Below are 14,283 nucleotides of genomic sequence, written 5' to 3' on the forward strand. Positions count from 1 at the left end.
ACATAAAAGAAATAGGGCTTATCACATTAAACAAAGAGAATAATTTAAGGGTTTTTTTTAGAATAACTTCTTGTTTGTGCAGTAAGGCCACTGGTGTCTGGTCGTGTCTATGGAAACCCTAGACCCCCCTGATGGGAACCCTAGATTTACGAAACTCTCGCGAGATGTGTACGCGTAGTTTCATCATTGTACATGTTTTACAAACGATGTCCACGACGGCTTAAGATTTGGTAAAAAATAATAATAGTAATAATACGCACACAAAGAGCAATTGGTTAAGATTAAGGAAAGGTCATGGTTTGGGTTAAAATGCGCACTCTCGCGAGATCTTATGCGGCTATGGGGTTCCTATGTAGAGACGATTGCTGTGGTCTGGCAACAGGACGCCTTTAACCTGCTGCAGTGCGACAACAGGGACGAGTCAGCGTTGCAGATACCGACCAAACAACCAAAATGCATTAATTTATCTAAATGATTGTTTGTGGCCTTTACCGCTGAGTGTGTATCATGGCGCGTCGATAACATTTAACCCGTACTACTGGGCTCAAACATACACAAGCATGTATGCTAAGTAACTTAGCTGGTATGCTAGCTAATTGAAGCTAATGCTGCCTTCATCGACAACCGGAAATACTTTACTTATGGATTCAAATGAGTGTGACGGTTCATTCTTTACCTTAAAAATAGTACTTTGGTTCTTAACTCATAGTCATAGTTTTTCATAAATGTCTTACAAAATTGACTGCATCTTCTTTACTCAAAAGATTGGACAACTTTCACCCACTTTGGTGAAAGTGCAGATTTGTACGTCGGTCTGTAATTGTGACGGTCTATTTTGACATTGCATTTAAAATAAGATAACTTGCCTAATTTGTAGAAATTAACAGCGCCCATCAACAAATGAGCAGTAATACGGCTGACCACATCACCGTTGTTCATGACGCGTCGTTTGGAGCTTTTGTTTACGAGGAGAGCGTGAAGGCAGCAGACCCTGTCCCGCAAAGTTAGCTAGCTTAAGCATTAGCAGTGGATGCAGTTAGCCGGTAGGAGAACACCGCAGCATCAGCATCACTCATACACAATGACATAAGACAGCACCAGCTTAGTTTACTGTACGAGACGACGGGAGGAATATTTCTGACTCCAGATAAGTATGTTAACTATCTTATTTTTCCTTGTGTTCTAATGATGTTTATTTTAGTGAAGTAGCTGGTTTAATTTGACCTAAAGGCATCTGATGTTGGTGCAGCAGCAGGAGGACACAGGCACTCGGCCTCTGCTAGCACCACTACTCCACTAACACAAAGTTTCTCTATTTTATAACTGAACAGATATTGATATCATGCACGTGTATGTAAAATGCACAGATGATCAACCTCATCTTTGGCTATCACCACTGCGGAGAGTAAAGCTCTGCAGAGCCTTCAGGATGTTGTGTCCCATCATGTTATTTAATGCTAGAAAATCATAGTAACTTTGACGTTAAATGAATGACGCATTTCACAACCATCAGTCAACAAACTGAACCCTTTAAAAATCAGTTTTCACGCAGATTAGATTGATGTGAGGCTTCTTTTTTGATGTGTGTGAAAATTATGTGAATTTACCATTTGTTAATGTTATTATAGGACCATGGCTATTTTGAACCGCAGCAATTAGTGGATTAATCAACTAGTTGTAAACTATTAAATTTATCACCAACTATTTTGATGATCACAGTCATTTGTAAGAACTAATTGTCTGATTTCAGCTCAGCAAATGAGAAAATTTAATGGTTTCATTACTCCTCTGTGACAATAAAATGGATATCTTTGGGTTGTGGATAAAACAAGACATTTGAGTACGTCACCTTGGGCTTTGGGAAACACAGATCAGCATTTTTCACCATTTTCTAACATTTTATAAACCAAAATAAAAGACATGGCATTTCTTTGTTTGAAAAAGTATAATAATTTGAAATTTGGTTATGATGATCAAAGTATTCATTGTTGACTTTCTGCCTTTTCTCTCTTGTCTTTCTGACTGTAGAGATGAGCCGCTTCTGCTCGGACAACAACAACTTTCCGTATGACAACAACGTCCTGGTTTTGGACATGGTGCTGGGCTCTCTTTGGGGCGTCCCCCAGCCCATAAACTGGGACAATGTAGCCAAGCTAGTTCCAGGATTCACTCCTAAGGAGGTAACTGGAATGCTGGGTAACTATGAATGCTTCCCATCGATCCACCCCTTCATCTGTCCAGTCCCATGCATTAATCATCTCATGGTTCAGTGACATTAGGCCTGACTTGTTGATAAGAAATAATACTGTGGCACTGATGGGATCTTACAGTGTGCCCGTCGATACGAGGAGCTGAAGAGCACGGGGGGTTTTCCTCATGTGGACAACCAGTGTAACGCCCTGACAGAAGGAGGCACCTCCCCTTCAGACGGCCTGTCCACGCTGCTGGACACCGGGGAGGTGGTGGAGACAGGAAACAGCCAGAGCAGCAGCAAAGTTACAGGTCAGTTAGTGCTATCCAACACTTTAATGCAGGTAGTTTAACCAAAAGAGCTGGGAATTAGAAATATTTTGACCTGTAAATCGTCTTTCTGTTTATGCAGGGTATCTTCAGGTCTCAAGTATTAAAAACACTAAATTCAGAACAAAATTCTGTTCTCTTCTTTGAATTAGTGAGATACCCCCTGCAGGGTCTCTGTGCTCAGGGCCAGCTCTCAGCCCCGAACCAAATCCCATAACCAGCATCCAGCATGTTCGATTTGGCCCAGGCAGGGCGTTCAGGCCCATAAGCCTAACCTGAATAGTTTTCCAGTCCTCGGCCAGCCTCTAGCAAGCTCCAGTGAGCCCCGGTAAGACTCTCTACCCCCTAGCCTTCACCCAAGGCCCCTAATCCCCCCTCCAGGAACCTCACCCACTATCCAACCCTGTGGGCCCACTCTTAAGGATGCGCCTGGTAGTCTGTTTGACACTTTGTGCCATAACGCTGGCTCTCCAGTGCGTGCCTGGGCCGACTGAAACAAGCTGGAAACTGGTCCTGGGATTTTGGGGGGCTGAGAGCCGGCCGTGGCCAAAGAGAGCCTGCTGGAGTGTTGGGATGCTTTTGATGAGGCTTATAGAGGTGGGTGCCCTGCCTCGGCCTGCTGGAACATGCTGGAGCCTGGTTATAGGCTTTGGGACAGGGTCCAAGAGGCTGAGAGCCAGGTCTGGGCATGAGCCTGCTGGAGGTGTCTCGTTAATTCTGAAAAACAAGGCAAACGTTTTCTTGAGTGAATGCATTATGCTTCCATAAAAATGCACTTAGTTTTCTTTTAATATGAGCTTGTATCATATAATGAGATGTTTCTGTCATGTTCTCTTGTTGAATTTGTTGAGTTGTATATTTTGATTTGTCATGTGGCCATCTTGGTTGTTGCTGCTTAGTGTCTTGTCAGCTCTTCAGGGCTGGGCGCTAAGGCTGCACGATATGGTAAAAGAGTCATTGTAATTATTTTGACTGAAACTGCAGTACAGTTAGTGGGAATGTTCATTTTTGAAAATCATGATGATGTGACACTTGTTGGGGTCAAGCAACATGTCTTCTTTCATCTAGAGAACAAGATTTTTAGGCTAGGACATCTCTGCAGGCCTGCAGTACTTGAATTGTGATTTAGTTTTGGTTCTGCAATTTGGATATTGCACTTGGCCATATTATGATTCTGTTAAAATTACAATTAATTGTGCAGCCCTACTGGGCTCCATGTGGTGCAGAACTCTACAAAATCAGTCAAAAAAAACCCAATCGGTTGTGTATCAAATAATTTCATTTGAATATTTTGACTGACTTTTTCTTTACAAGATATAATACAACAATCTAATATTTTAGAGCCTTAGAAAACTTTTTTAGAACGCAGAACACAAAAAATGTGAAGCTCTGGTATTGATGGCTACTGTTAGTTGATAACTACGTTTAGAGTCTAGTCATATTTCTTCTGTTGGTGTCAGCAGGCTCCAAATCGACACCGTCAGGAAGAGTTAGTGCCGTGGAGAAGAAAGAGAAAAGAGTTTCAGCAGAGGAGAACGACAAACCTCAGAAGCCACGAGAGTAAGTATTGAGAATTCAGTCTTAATAAGGTACTGTTCTCTACAGCAGTGAACCGAGCTAACAAAAAATGCACAGTGATGCTGTGAACATTTGCTCCGTCTTTAAATGACTCAGAATGAATCACTGATGCCTTGTAGACTCTAAATGCGGCTATTAAAAGCTCTGTGTTCTCATATTTAGCAGTGAGTTTTACTGTTCACAGTACTTTTTCAAACACTGGATTTTTTCTCCTACAGTCCCAACATGGTCATCCATGTGTGTGACGAGACCAAGAACCTGAAGCAGGACTTCACGTGTCCCAGAGATCTTCTAGTTAAAGAGATGCGTTACTTTGCCGAGTATTTGTCTGTGGATCCCCAGAGGTGGGAGGAGGTGGACATCTCCGTCCACTGTGACGTGCAGATCTTCGACTGGCTCATGAACTACGTCAGGAGGAACTCTGCAGGAGAGGGAAACAAGGACAAACCCCGGCTCGGTAAAGAAAAAAAAACTGTAAAACAATAATAGATATCACATTTTTACACATGGGAATGCCTGAGCTGTCACTTACACCACCTGTTTGTGTAAATCCGTTTGACGGTGCTCGATTTATTGGTCACTAAACATGGTGTGTGTTTGGTGGGTCACTGGCTGCGTGTTCTGTGTTGTTTGTTGGTTGTGGGGTTTGCTTGGTTGGTCACGTGGTGTTTGTCGGTTACAGAGCCCAGCAATGTGATCTCAATCCTGATCTCCTCCGAGTTCTTGAAGATGGATACGTTAGTAAGTGTTGTGACGTGTGACGCTAACGTGTGGTGATGTGCTGCGGGCCTTTTGTTTTTCAAATGTGATAAAAATCAGTCGGTCTGAGTTCCTGCCAGTAACACATTCACAAGAATATGGCCAAAAGAACTGGCAGCTTGCAAATTTGTTTCATGTTTCAGAAGTGATAATTTGTCGTCTCTCCTAGTCGAGAAAAAACAAGAGGCCCATACGTAGAGCTTTGATAAAGGTCCAGTGTGGCAGAAATGGAATAGAATATTCATAAGTATGTTTTCATTAGTGTATATATATGTATTGAATGAGCTGTTTATATACAGGGTTCCTATGCAGTACAGAAAACTTGATTGTACTCATTTCTGCGGATAAGTATGTAAAAATATTTGTTTTTCTAGATTCTCCTATTTTCTAAAATGTAGCATTTGGAATTTCTAAAACTAAATTCATCATATATTTCATACATACATGTTGGATTAAAAAACATCAAGCTATTTGTACTCGCATGTCAAAGATACTCTGAAAACTCTACCGACAAGTCTGGAAGTTTGAGTCTGGAAAAGTTATAATTTTGAAATAGAAAATGTGTGTGAGCGCTGTATGTACAGAGGGCGCAGGTCCTCTTCCAGTGAGGCACACGCTGCACTGCCATGTTTGTGCAGGAGCTCAGAATGGACAAGCCAAACACCGGCTCTACATACGACTATTCACAAAGTTTGCAGCTGGTGTAGGTTCTCCTGCACACGTGTAAAAATTGTATTCCAATGGTTGCAATCTACAACCTCACTGCCAGATGTCACTGAACCCTGCACACTGGTCCTAAAAGTTGATGTTGCATGAGTGTTAAGATTGTAGACGTTCTTTTGCTTCCATGAGTTATTTACAGTTCGTAGTAAATTTTAAGTTCTGACACTGTGTCAGTAGTAAAGTCGTGTTTGATTAGTATTTATGTAAGAGAACTGAAACTAAATTTACCGTCGCTGTGAAAGGTCTTATGAGAGTGATGTATTTTTACCCAGGTGGAGGAGTGTATTCAGTACTGCCACAAACACATGAGCGCCATCGTGGCCACACCCTGCAACATGAACTGCATCAACAGCAACCTGGCAACGCGCATCGCCGAACTCTTCAACCACAACGAGGCCGATGACATCAGGGACAAAAAAGACAAGTTCAAAAGGTAACCAGATGGAAACGCAGAATATAGTTCATTTGGTTTTAATTAAAAGTCACTCTTCAAAGCAGTGGGATGAATAAACAGGGTGACGTCTGTTTTATTTCCCCCTCAAAGCAAATTGTTTCAGAAGAAAATTGAGCGTCTGTTTGATCCCAACTATCAGAGCAGAGATTCACCAGGAAACGCCTCAACTCTCTACAGGTGAGTCTGAGCACTCAGCTTCCTAGTTTCTCCAAGGAGTTACCAACCTCACTGCAGCAACAGCTTTACCTGCAGCTTAATGTACGTCTGGGAGTTCATTAACACTAAATGAACTTTCATTCTTACTTTTATATTGCTTGTTATTTCTGGAAGTCTTACCATTTGTCATATTTGTGTTTTTAATCACAGATGTGGTCTGTGCCTTAAGCTGCTGACCAAAGACACAGAGAGGAAGATTTCTTGTGTACCAGGGAAAATCAACATTGACCCTCGTGGAGAAATAATCTATACACACACTAGGTATGTTATAGTGCTAATTTAATTAACAAAAACTTATGATGAAAAATGTTTTTTTCCATGACTGAGATTGGAAGATTGTGCAACGGCACCGACATCGACTGTGACTATATGAACATGCAGAATTGTTGATGGAAAAAAGACCAGACTAAAATGTATTTTAAAAAGTCAAAACTTCAGAAAAATCTAAATATATAGACTTATTTTTCAATGCAGGTTAAAAGCAGGTTAAAGTTGAATATGATAAAACATAACAAGGACATTTGACACAGGACTGCACCATTCAACATGACAGAGCAGTGTCCTATACAGGGACACAATTCATGTACTCGTAGTTCCTGCAGCTCTCCTTTAAGAGGTAAACTGTGTGTGTGTGCATCTGCAGACAGAAGAGCTGGGATGTGCATGAATACATCACAGGTCTGTATGAGGAGCTCAAGTCCTGGGTCCTGGTCTACTGGAGAATCTGGGGTACCATCAACTACCTAACCTGCTCCCGATGCCAACAGGTGTGTGTTTGTTTGTGTGTGTGGAGGTTTTTGTACTGTATGTGTGATGCACAAGTAAGCAAGACTGATATGGTCAACCTGAGCACTTATGACACAGCATCTTCAACCTCACCTAAGAGTTTCTGGATGTGTGTGTTTATGTGTGTGTGTAGGTGTTTGTTTGTGCAGAGCTGACTCATTGTAAGTACCACCCAGAGAGTGTGCTGTACCCTGGTATGGGTATAGAGAAAGGCTGGCATGGTGCAGGAATCTACCCCTGCTGCAACCAGAGGGTTCTCCGCTTTGACCCGACGGGTATGCCCAAGGTATGGACACGCACACACACACTGTCAGATGCACAAACACTCTATCCCTGATAATGCTACGTTTAACAATAATGAAAAACAGGATCACAAATTAAATATAAAATATCACAAAACTCAAGACCTGTTAAATATTTTGAGTTGTGTCCCTGCTTCATCTCAGATGTTCCCAAGAACTGCAGAGAAATCCACAATTTATTCAAAGTAACTGTGTTTCCTGCAAGCCGTTGCTAGATAATTACAAGTTGTGTGAAGTTGCTGTGATTTCTGGGAACACAAGAGATGCGTCACAGAGCGGGGAAGGAAGTTGGCAAATGTGACTAAACATGACATGAATAAAACTTTCATACCTCACCCATGAACATGATTTCTGTCTGAGTCATGTCAGATTGCTATGGCATTTGTTTTAACTTGAAGAAAACAAGTCCCATGATCCCATTCCATCAGAGAGAGACCCATAGAAGCGGCATATTTTACTTATTGTGTATTTAAGTTGTCAAAGTATGCACTAATTTTCAATTAAAACCTTTGTAACAGCCATTAGACAAAAACCATGCATGTTTTTTCTCTTCAAAATATTCAGTTAGATGGCTGGATTAACTAATGACTGCCCTGTCAATGCTTAATGTAACCATTATTTGTACTTTTGAAAATCCTCTACTTGCCTTGGAGTGTTTCTGTGCCCTTCACTCAGGGATAGATGATAATATTTTTAAGCACTGGCCACTAAATCTGGTGGACAGAGTACATTTTGGTGGTCCAAATATAAACTTATATAGAAAGAATACACAAAAGGCAATTTAACTGAACTTAACACAGCCTTCCTAAACTGACACTTTCCCATGAATTGTGATGTGTGTGTCCTCAGAGCATTGCCTCTGAACAAGCCAGACTTCTCAGCTAGTTGAGGAAACTGGCACTCACACTGCAGTACATTACGTCCTGAAATGTGTCATATTTTAGCTACTTCAACTTTGTGTTGCTGTGTCATTTTTCATAGTCGCCTTTTTTGTTTCTGGTTCTTCTGTACAGAACGTCTTAGCAGTGTGAGTAAGCCTCGTAAACCTATGCTTCAGTAGCCCCAACATATCGATACCTAGCTGATGACGAGTACTGTTTGCTTTTTCCCTTAATTTGACTTTAGAAAAGAACCCTGCACTAAATCCTGCACACTGGTCCTTGTGTAAGTGTAGTTGTGTTTGTGTGCTCAGGGCTGTAAGATGCGAGACCACATAGTGAACCTTCCTGATGAAGAGAACTGTGACGAGGTGACCTCGGCCCAGACCAGAGTCCTCAATGACCTGCTGCTGCACAGAGACGCAGTGTGTTTGTCCAACACACCACCTGCAGAAGGGTGAGAGCCAGAGTGTGTGGATTGTTTGAAGATGATTTTTTTTGGCAGTGTGTTATGAAAAGTTTCTATTGTTTGTGTTTATATGTGTGTGTTAGTACTGAGGAGAGTCCATCCAGTGCAGAAAAGGTTCAGGACTGTGATGTTCTCCTGGAGCCGACACTACTCGGACCTCTGAGAGGAGACGGCAGCACCGTGAGTCTCTCTGTCTCTCACACCATGTTTCTCTGTCTGATGATTTTCTTCTGCCTGTGTGTCTCTTTGCATATGTTGTTTTTCTGGTTCTGACTTCAGCTACTTCCTCTTTTTAACCAGTTTTCCCTTCTGAAAAACTGGAGTCTGCAGCTGGTAGGACTTTTTCTCTCATTGTCCTCAGTACATCTGCTGACATCCTGATCTGTTGTTTGATTAGTGAAATGTAAAGATTGAGGGTGCAAACATCTAAACTCAGTGTGATGAAGCAGATGAGTGGTGATGTCTAAATCATGTGACCTTTGGCCTTTCAGAGGCAGCAGTCTCTCCTGTCAGAGGATGAGGAGTACACCACGGGGTCAGAGGTCACTGAAGATGAGGTGGGGGATGAAGAGGAGCTGTCAAAGAAACAAGGTGAAGATCTATAACTTTTTATGAGGGATCACAGCTGGATTTTTTTTTCATGGCTGTGTGAAAGCATTTGACAAAAGCCACAGTTGTGCTAATGTTTTGGAAAAAAATTTATTACTTTTTTCCCAAGAGTGAGATGGAAACATTGATACGCGTCCCACGTTTGTACATTACGACAGTGTTTCCCAAACTTTTTTCTGGGGACACTCAATAACTATCATAACCCAGTTCACAAGAGGCCTTATCAATAAATCTTGCTATTTCTGCATCACCTTGTATTATCTTAACCCATGCGTATGAACATGTTAAATACTTTAAACCTTAAAAAAAGAGATAAAACAAAATTTCAATTTTGAGCCACACTCAAACTTAAATATCTCTTTATAGAGATTAATGAAATTTGTGAAGACAGGCAATCCAATCGAACAGTTTTTGTAGCTCTTATTTTTACTTAATAAATGACTAAAATAATTTATTATCAAAATTCTAAGTAAAATTACATATATTTATCTTTCTTTTGAATTTCTAATTGAGTCATCAACCAGTTGCTTCAGCTTTGTGTTTTCTACTTAAGCTTTTGAAATAGAGTGGGTGCGCTGCTTGTCTGAAAGAAGGAATCAGTCATGGATACATTCACTTAATTAAAATGCTGTTATGAGGTTTAATTACAGGCTCATAACTGTTCTTGTCATTCCTATTATAACAGTTTTGTCTTGTAATGACAGTTTAATTCCAGGTTCTATGGTTAATCGTTGTGTAATCGCCAAAACTTGTCGGCCGATTGAAAGTCATAACGGTTATTACTGCAGTGATGCTGAGAGGACAGATAATATTAGGGCGAATTACAGCAGATATTATGTCAGTTTTCTGAATACCACAAGTGTGTTTCTTATTTCTTAATCATACAGTGAATATATATTGTGAGGTTTTTTTTCTTATACTAGACAATCATTTGCAGTTTGTAATGTTCCCTGAAGAGTTAGAGTTGCCTGAGAGGAGAAAATGACTAAAATATAATGATAAAGTCGACATTTTGCATCACTCAGACCGCCTTTAATCATGTGACATATGATGCCTTCAGGTTGTCATTGCTGTGATCACAAATCACCTCTGACCTCGTTATAAATGTCATGTTTATTTGCATGAAAGGTTTCAGTGAATTTTCCTTCCTTTCACTGTTGTGTTGCTGGTAGCAGCTTGAGTCAGTGTTGTAGTTTAAATGATAAAAGTAAAATGAGGACACGTACTGAAATGTGTCTCTATTTATAGCTCATCACTGCTGTTCCACCCCCACTCTGTTTCATCATGGCTATTTTTAACATTTCATTGTTATTTCCAGCCCTTTTTAAGCGTGGAGGATAAATCGGTTGCTGTCTTTGGCCAGCAGATGGCGTCAGTCGCTGTCAGCGGTGTATTAATCATGTTTTCTGTTGTTTTTCTGTTTCCAGCTGCTAAGAAGGCCAAGAAGGCCCACAGACCTCTGAAAAAACAAATGTCCTCTCCAAACTTCCAACGCAAAGACAAACCAGAGAAAGTGAGTCATTTGCTTCATTAATATTCAATTGAAATTCCTCAGTGCAGTAAAATGCTGCAGAATGAATCTTGATATCTAAAATCAAACACTTGTTACACTGGATTGAACCACAGGACCAAAACAGAAAATGACGGAGCATTTAGGGTTCAGTCAGGACCTGAAGATTAATGGAAATGTCTTAACTTATGATATAGATCTCTTGTTTTTCACAGTATAGACTTTTATTTTTGATGCATGTATGAAATCAGGGTGTACATTCTTGAAGTTGTTCATCCCAGCAAAATAATTCAGCTTCAGTGAATTTGTAGTTATAATTTTCTCTGACACTTTACAAAACCTGCATTGTTGTGTTTTCTAAATCTGATTTTCTTTCCTTCAGTCACAGTCCCGGGACAACACGCCTTTCACGTGAGTTTGTCTGCAAACACAATAACATTTAAAACATCCTCACACTCAGGATCATCTTTGATTTGACTTTAGTGTTTTTGAATATTGTGAATTTCAATCTTACCTGACATTTTTCATATGTGTCTGATGCAGTAAATATTTAGCTATATGTGAATCAAAGTCTGGATAAAAGAATGGGAGAGTCTCACACATAACTCATGCATCTGTGTCAACTAATAAAGATTAGTGTTTCAGCATCACAAAGAAGATGGATTTCCTTCAACCCTCAATAGAAGAGCTGTGTGTTTTCCCTTTTTTACTGACTGAACTTGACACCGGTGTCCACTGTGTGTGTTTTGTAGAGTGAGTGTCCAGAAAAGTAAGTGGGACAGTTCTCGCTCCATGCGATACAACCAGGACGCTCAGAGGGAAGAAGGTAACTCCACAGAAAATGAATATTATTAATACTTTGATCATTTTAGGCATACCAAGTTTACATCACCCATTCAAATTAGGCTCTGTCTTCTAAATGCTCTCACTTTTAATTTTATTCCCAAATTTTCTCTAAGTTTACATCAAATTCTATCTTGCTGTGTGTTTATTTATTTTTTTCTTCTCATGTTTGTCTTTTTGAACCAGACCAGCGTCGTATGGTGGAGATCATCGGCCACCTGACTAAGATGAGGTTTGGAGACCAGGAACAGAGCAAATCCAAGGATACGAAAGAAGTAAGTTTCTGTTCATATCCTGTAGCACCTGAGTCACTTTAACTGGAGACAAAATTTAATTATTTTAGACTCGACTGAGTCAAAAAAGTCTTGCAACACGACTTAAACACCAGTCACCTGTGACTTCACTTGAACTTGAGCTTTTTGACTTGATATCTTCCACCAGACCCAAAGATTAAAAAGTTTGAATCCATGAATCAGTTTCCTTTCATTTCCTCAATCAGTAACATCAACACTATTTATTTCTAGCAAGTTGACAATTAATACCCCAGGTCTACTTGAACCAATCAGACAGCTTCCAGTTAAGTTGCAGGAGAGATTTAATGTTATGTTGCAGAGGTCCAGTTGGAAAAATTATACTCAATTTGTTTTTTTCCTTTATTAACCACCTGCACACCTGTATCAGGTATCTGTATCTATTACGCTGCAAGGCAACTTTCAAGTGGTACAATAAAAAAAACTAAACTCTTGATCTTGAATGAGCACACAGATCATTTTTAATAGTTTTGGGACTTTTGATATTATCAAAGTTTAGTACTGTATTATTTTTAAGTATGTGATGTTGAAAAGTGTCGATACCTGGATACAAATCATGTAGATCAAAAATTACAGCGAGATGCAACAACTTCCAACATTGTCCAACATTTGAAGTTGTACAAAGAACAGTAAGTCGAGCTTATGTTGTTGAAATGACATTGCCTTTGGTGAGGACCGTATAATGACTTGTTTAGGACTTATGACTTGTCAGTCTTGACTCGGGACTTGAGTGCAAAGACATGAGACTTATTGTCTTATTTCACAAGTTGTGGTCATGAGTGGTGTTGACAGACCTGCTGTTCTGTCCTAGTTTTTGCAGCTGCCTGATGTTTTCATTCTTGTGTGTGTGTGTGTGTGTGTGTGTGTGTGTGTGTGTGTGTGTGTGTGTGTGTGTGTGTGTGTGTGTGTGTGTGTGTGTGTGTGTGTGTTTGCTGTTGCAGCCTTCAGGGGGAATCTACTCCAGACTGGAAGCGCAATTTAAGAGTGCCTCTCAAGCCAGACAGAGTTCAGAGAAGACACCCAGGTACTCACACACTCACACACAGCCACGTTTCCGTCACTTCAGAGGATTTTACATTGACTAGTCCCCAAAAGTTAAAACACAACATTGAGTTGTACACGTCCACATACACATGCTTCATCATGTCCCATTTAATAACTGACTGTTTTCTTCTGTGTCTGGTTTTGTAGATCTAAAATCCGCTACGCTCAGATCCGGACGACATAAAGGACCCGATGGAAAAAGGCCTCTGAGCTGCTGAAGAGACGAGCATGAAAACCGATGAAGAGGAAGAGGCCAGATCCTCCTGCGAGGGCTCAAAATAACTTCCTCCCGGCAGCCCCACCCCCACCTCCAGCACGGCCACCACTTGTAACCCAGCTGTGGACTCTCCTCACCCTCCTCACCCCCCCACCAGTGTCAGTCCTGTTCCCTCCTCTTTGCTTAACTCAGGTGACTACGTATGGATCACCATCCACTGCACCCTCCGTCACTCAGCTAGCTTTTTATTTGTGCAGCTGTGGTCAGTCCTTGACAAACAAGGAGACGTCTGGATCCAGCTCTGCTCTTAGGAAATGCACTCGAAGCGATCGTCCTCTCAGTGTCTTTAGGATTTATATTTGGATCTAGATGAGTCAGGGATTCCTGCACACAACAACATGAGAAATGTTAGTTTCTTCCTCGCCAACTGTCATCTTACCTTAAGGTTTTTTGACCAGAAAATCCTGCGTGTTTGGTTAAAGGGATAGTTCGGATTATTTCAGGTGTGGTTGCATGAGGTACTTAGTGTATTACCTACAGTAGATGGCGGTCGATATGCCTTCAGTTTGAGAAGCAGCAGGAGTACCAGTGTAGGAAGCTAAGCAGTGCAGTACTATGAACAAAATGTATTTTAGCCACCTAAAAAAATCAACATCAGTTTAAGTGTACTCTCTATTTAAAATATTTTCACTGCTTTACCTTGTCAGACAGTTTTTTCTGATGGGAGAAAAATCTCAGTCTCTCCAAAGCAACCAAACTCCTTAAAGCAGAGTTCAACAGGAGAGGAGCTGAGAGAGCGAGAGACAGAGAAGGAAAGATGGAAGAGCACTGGAGCAGCAGCCAGAAAAAATATAGAAAATATAGCAAAATGAGTGAAAAGTAATTATGAAGCAGTAATGGCAGCTATAAAATTTAGGGAAAGGAAAACGTCCTCAAATGTCTTGTTTTACTAACAACACAAAGATATTCAGTTTATTGTCATGGAGGAGTTAAAAAAATGCCTAAAACCAATTAATCAGTTATCAGAATAGTCGCCAATTAATGTAATAATTGATTACTAACAA

At 40.6% G+C, this 14,283-nt stretch overlaps 1 protein-coding gene across 2 annotated transcripts; it reads left to right on the forward strand.

Annotated features, from left to right (window-relative positions):
- The first annotated feature begins 516 nt into the window (after nt 1-516).
- Nucleotides 517-14,283, forward strand: sanbr (SANT and BTB domain regulator of CSR). Of its 2 annotated transcripts, XM_084736421.1 has the most exons (21): nt 517-1,151; nt 2,029-2,180; nt 2,331-2,502; nt 3,984-4,080; nt 4,317-4,555; nt 4,781-4,839; nt 5,853-6,013; nt 6,125-6,211; nt 6,401-6,511; nt 6,894-7,017; nt 7,170-7,322; nt 8,531-8,673; nt 8,769-8,865; nt 8,986-9,018; nt 9,177-9,276; nt 10,722-10,807; nt 11,187-11,215; nt 11,557-11,630; nt 11,834-11,922; nt 12,900-12,982; nt 13,150-14,283. In XM_084736421.1, exons 2-21 carry the CDS (start codon nt 2,031-2,033, stop codon nt 13,184-13,186), a joined length of 2,124 nt encoding a protein of 707 aa, XP_084592547.1. In that variant the 5' UTR covers nt 517-1,151; nt 2,029-2,030; the 3' UTR covers nt 13,187-14,283. The 2 variants fall into 2 exon arrangements, with proteins under 2 accessions (XP_084592547.1, XP_084592548.1); XM_084736422.1 differs by lacking the exon at nt 8,986-9,018.

The sequence above is a fragment of the Lutjanus erythropterus genome, chromosome 14 (genome assembly GCF_056507025.1).
Source record: "Lutjanus erythropterus isolate fLutEry1 chromosome 14, fLutEry1.hap2, whole genome shotgun sequence".
Lineage (NCBI taxonomy): Eukaryota > Metazoa > Chordata > Actinopteri > Lutjaniformes > Lutjanidae > Lutjanus > Lutjanus erythropterus.

Excerpts from the sequence above, each read along its gene's own strand:
- sanbr (XM_084736421.1), top strand. The coding sequence starts at position 2,031 with ATGAGCCGCTTCTGCTCGGACAACAACAACTTTCCGTATGACAACAAC. Across the intron at positions 6,212-6,400 it reads AACGCCTCAACTCTCTACAG|ATGTGGTCTGTGCCTTAAGC; the intron begins GTGAGTCTGAGC and ends TTTTAATCACAG. Across the intron at positions 12,983-13,149 it reads AGTTCAGAGAAGACACCCAG|ATCTAAAATCCGCTACGCTC; the intron begins GTACTCACACAC and ends CTGGTTTTGTAG.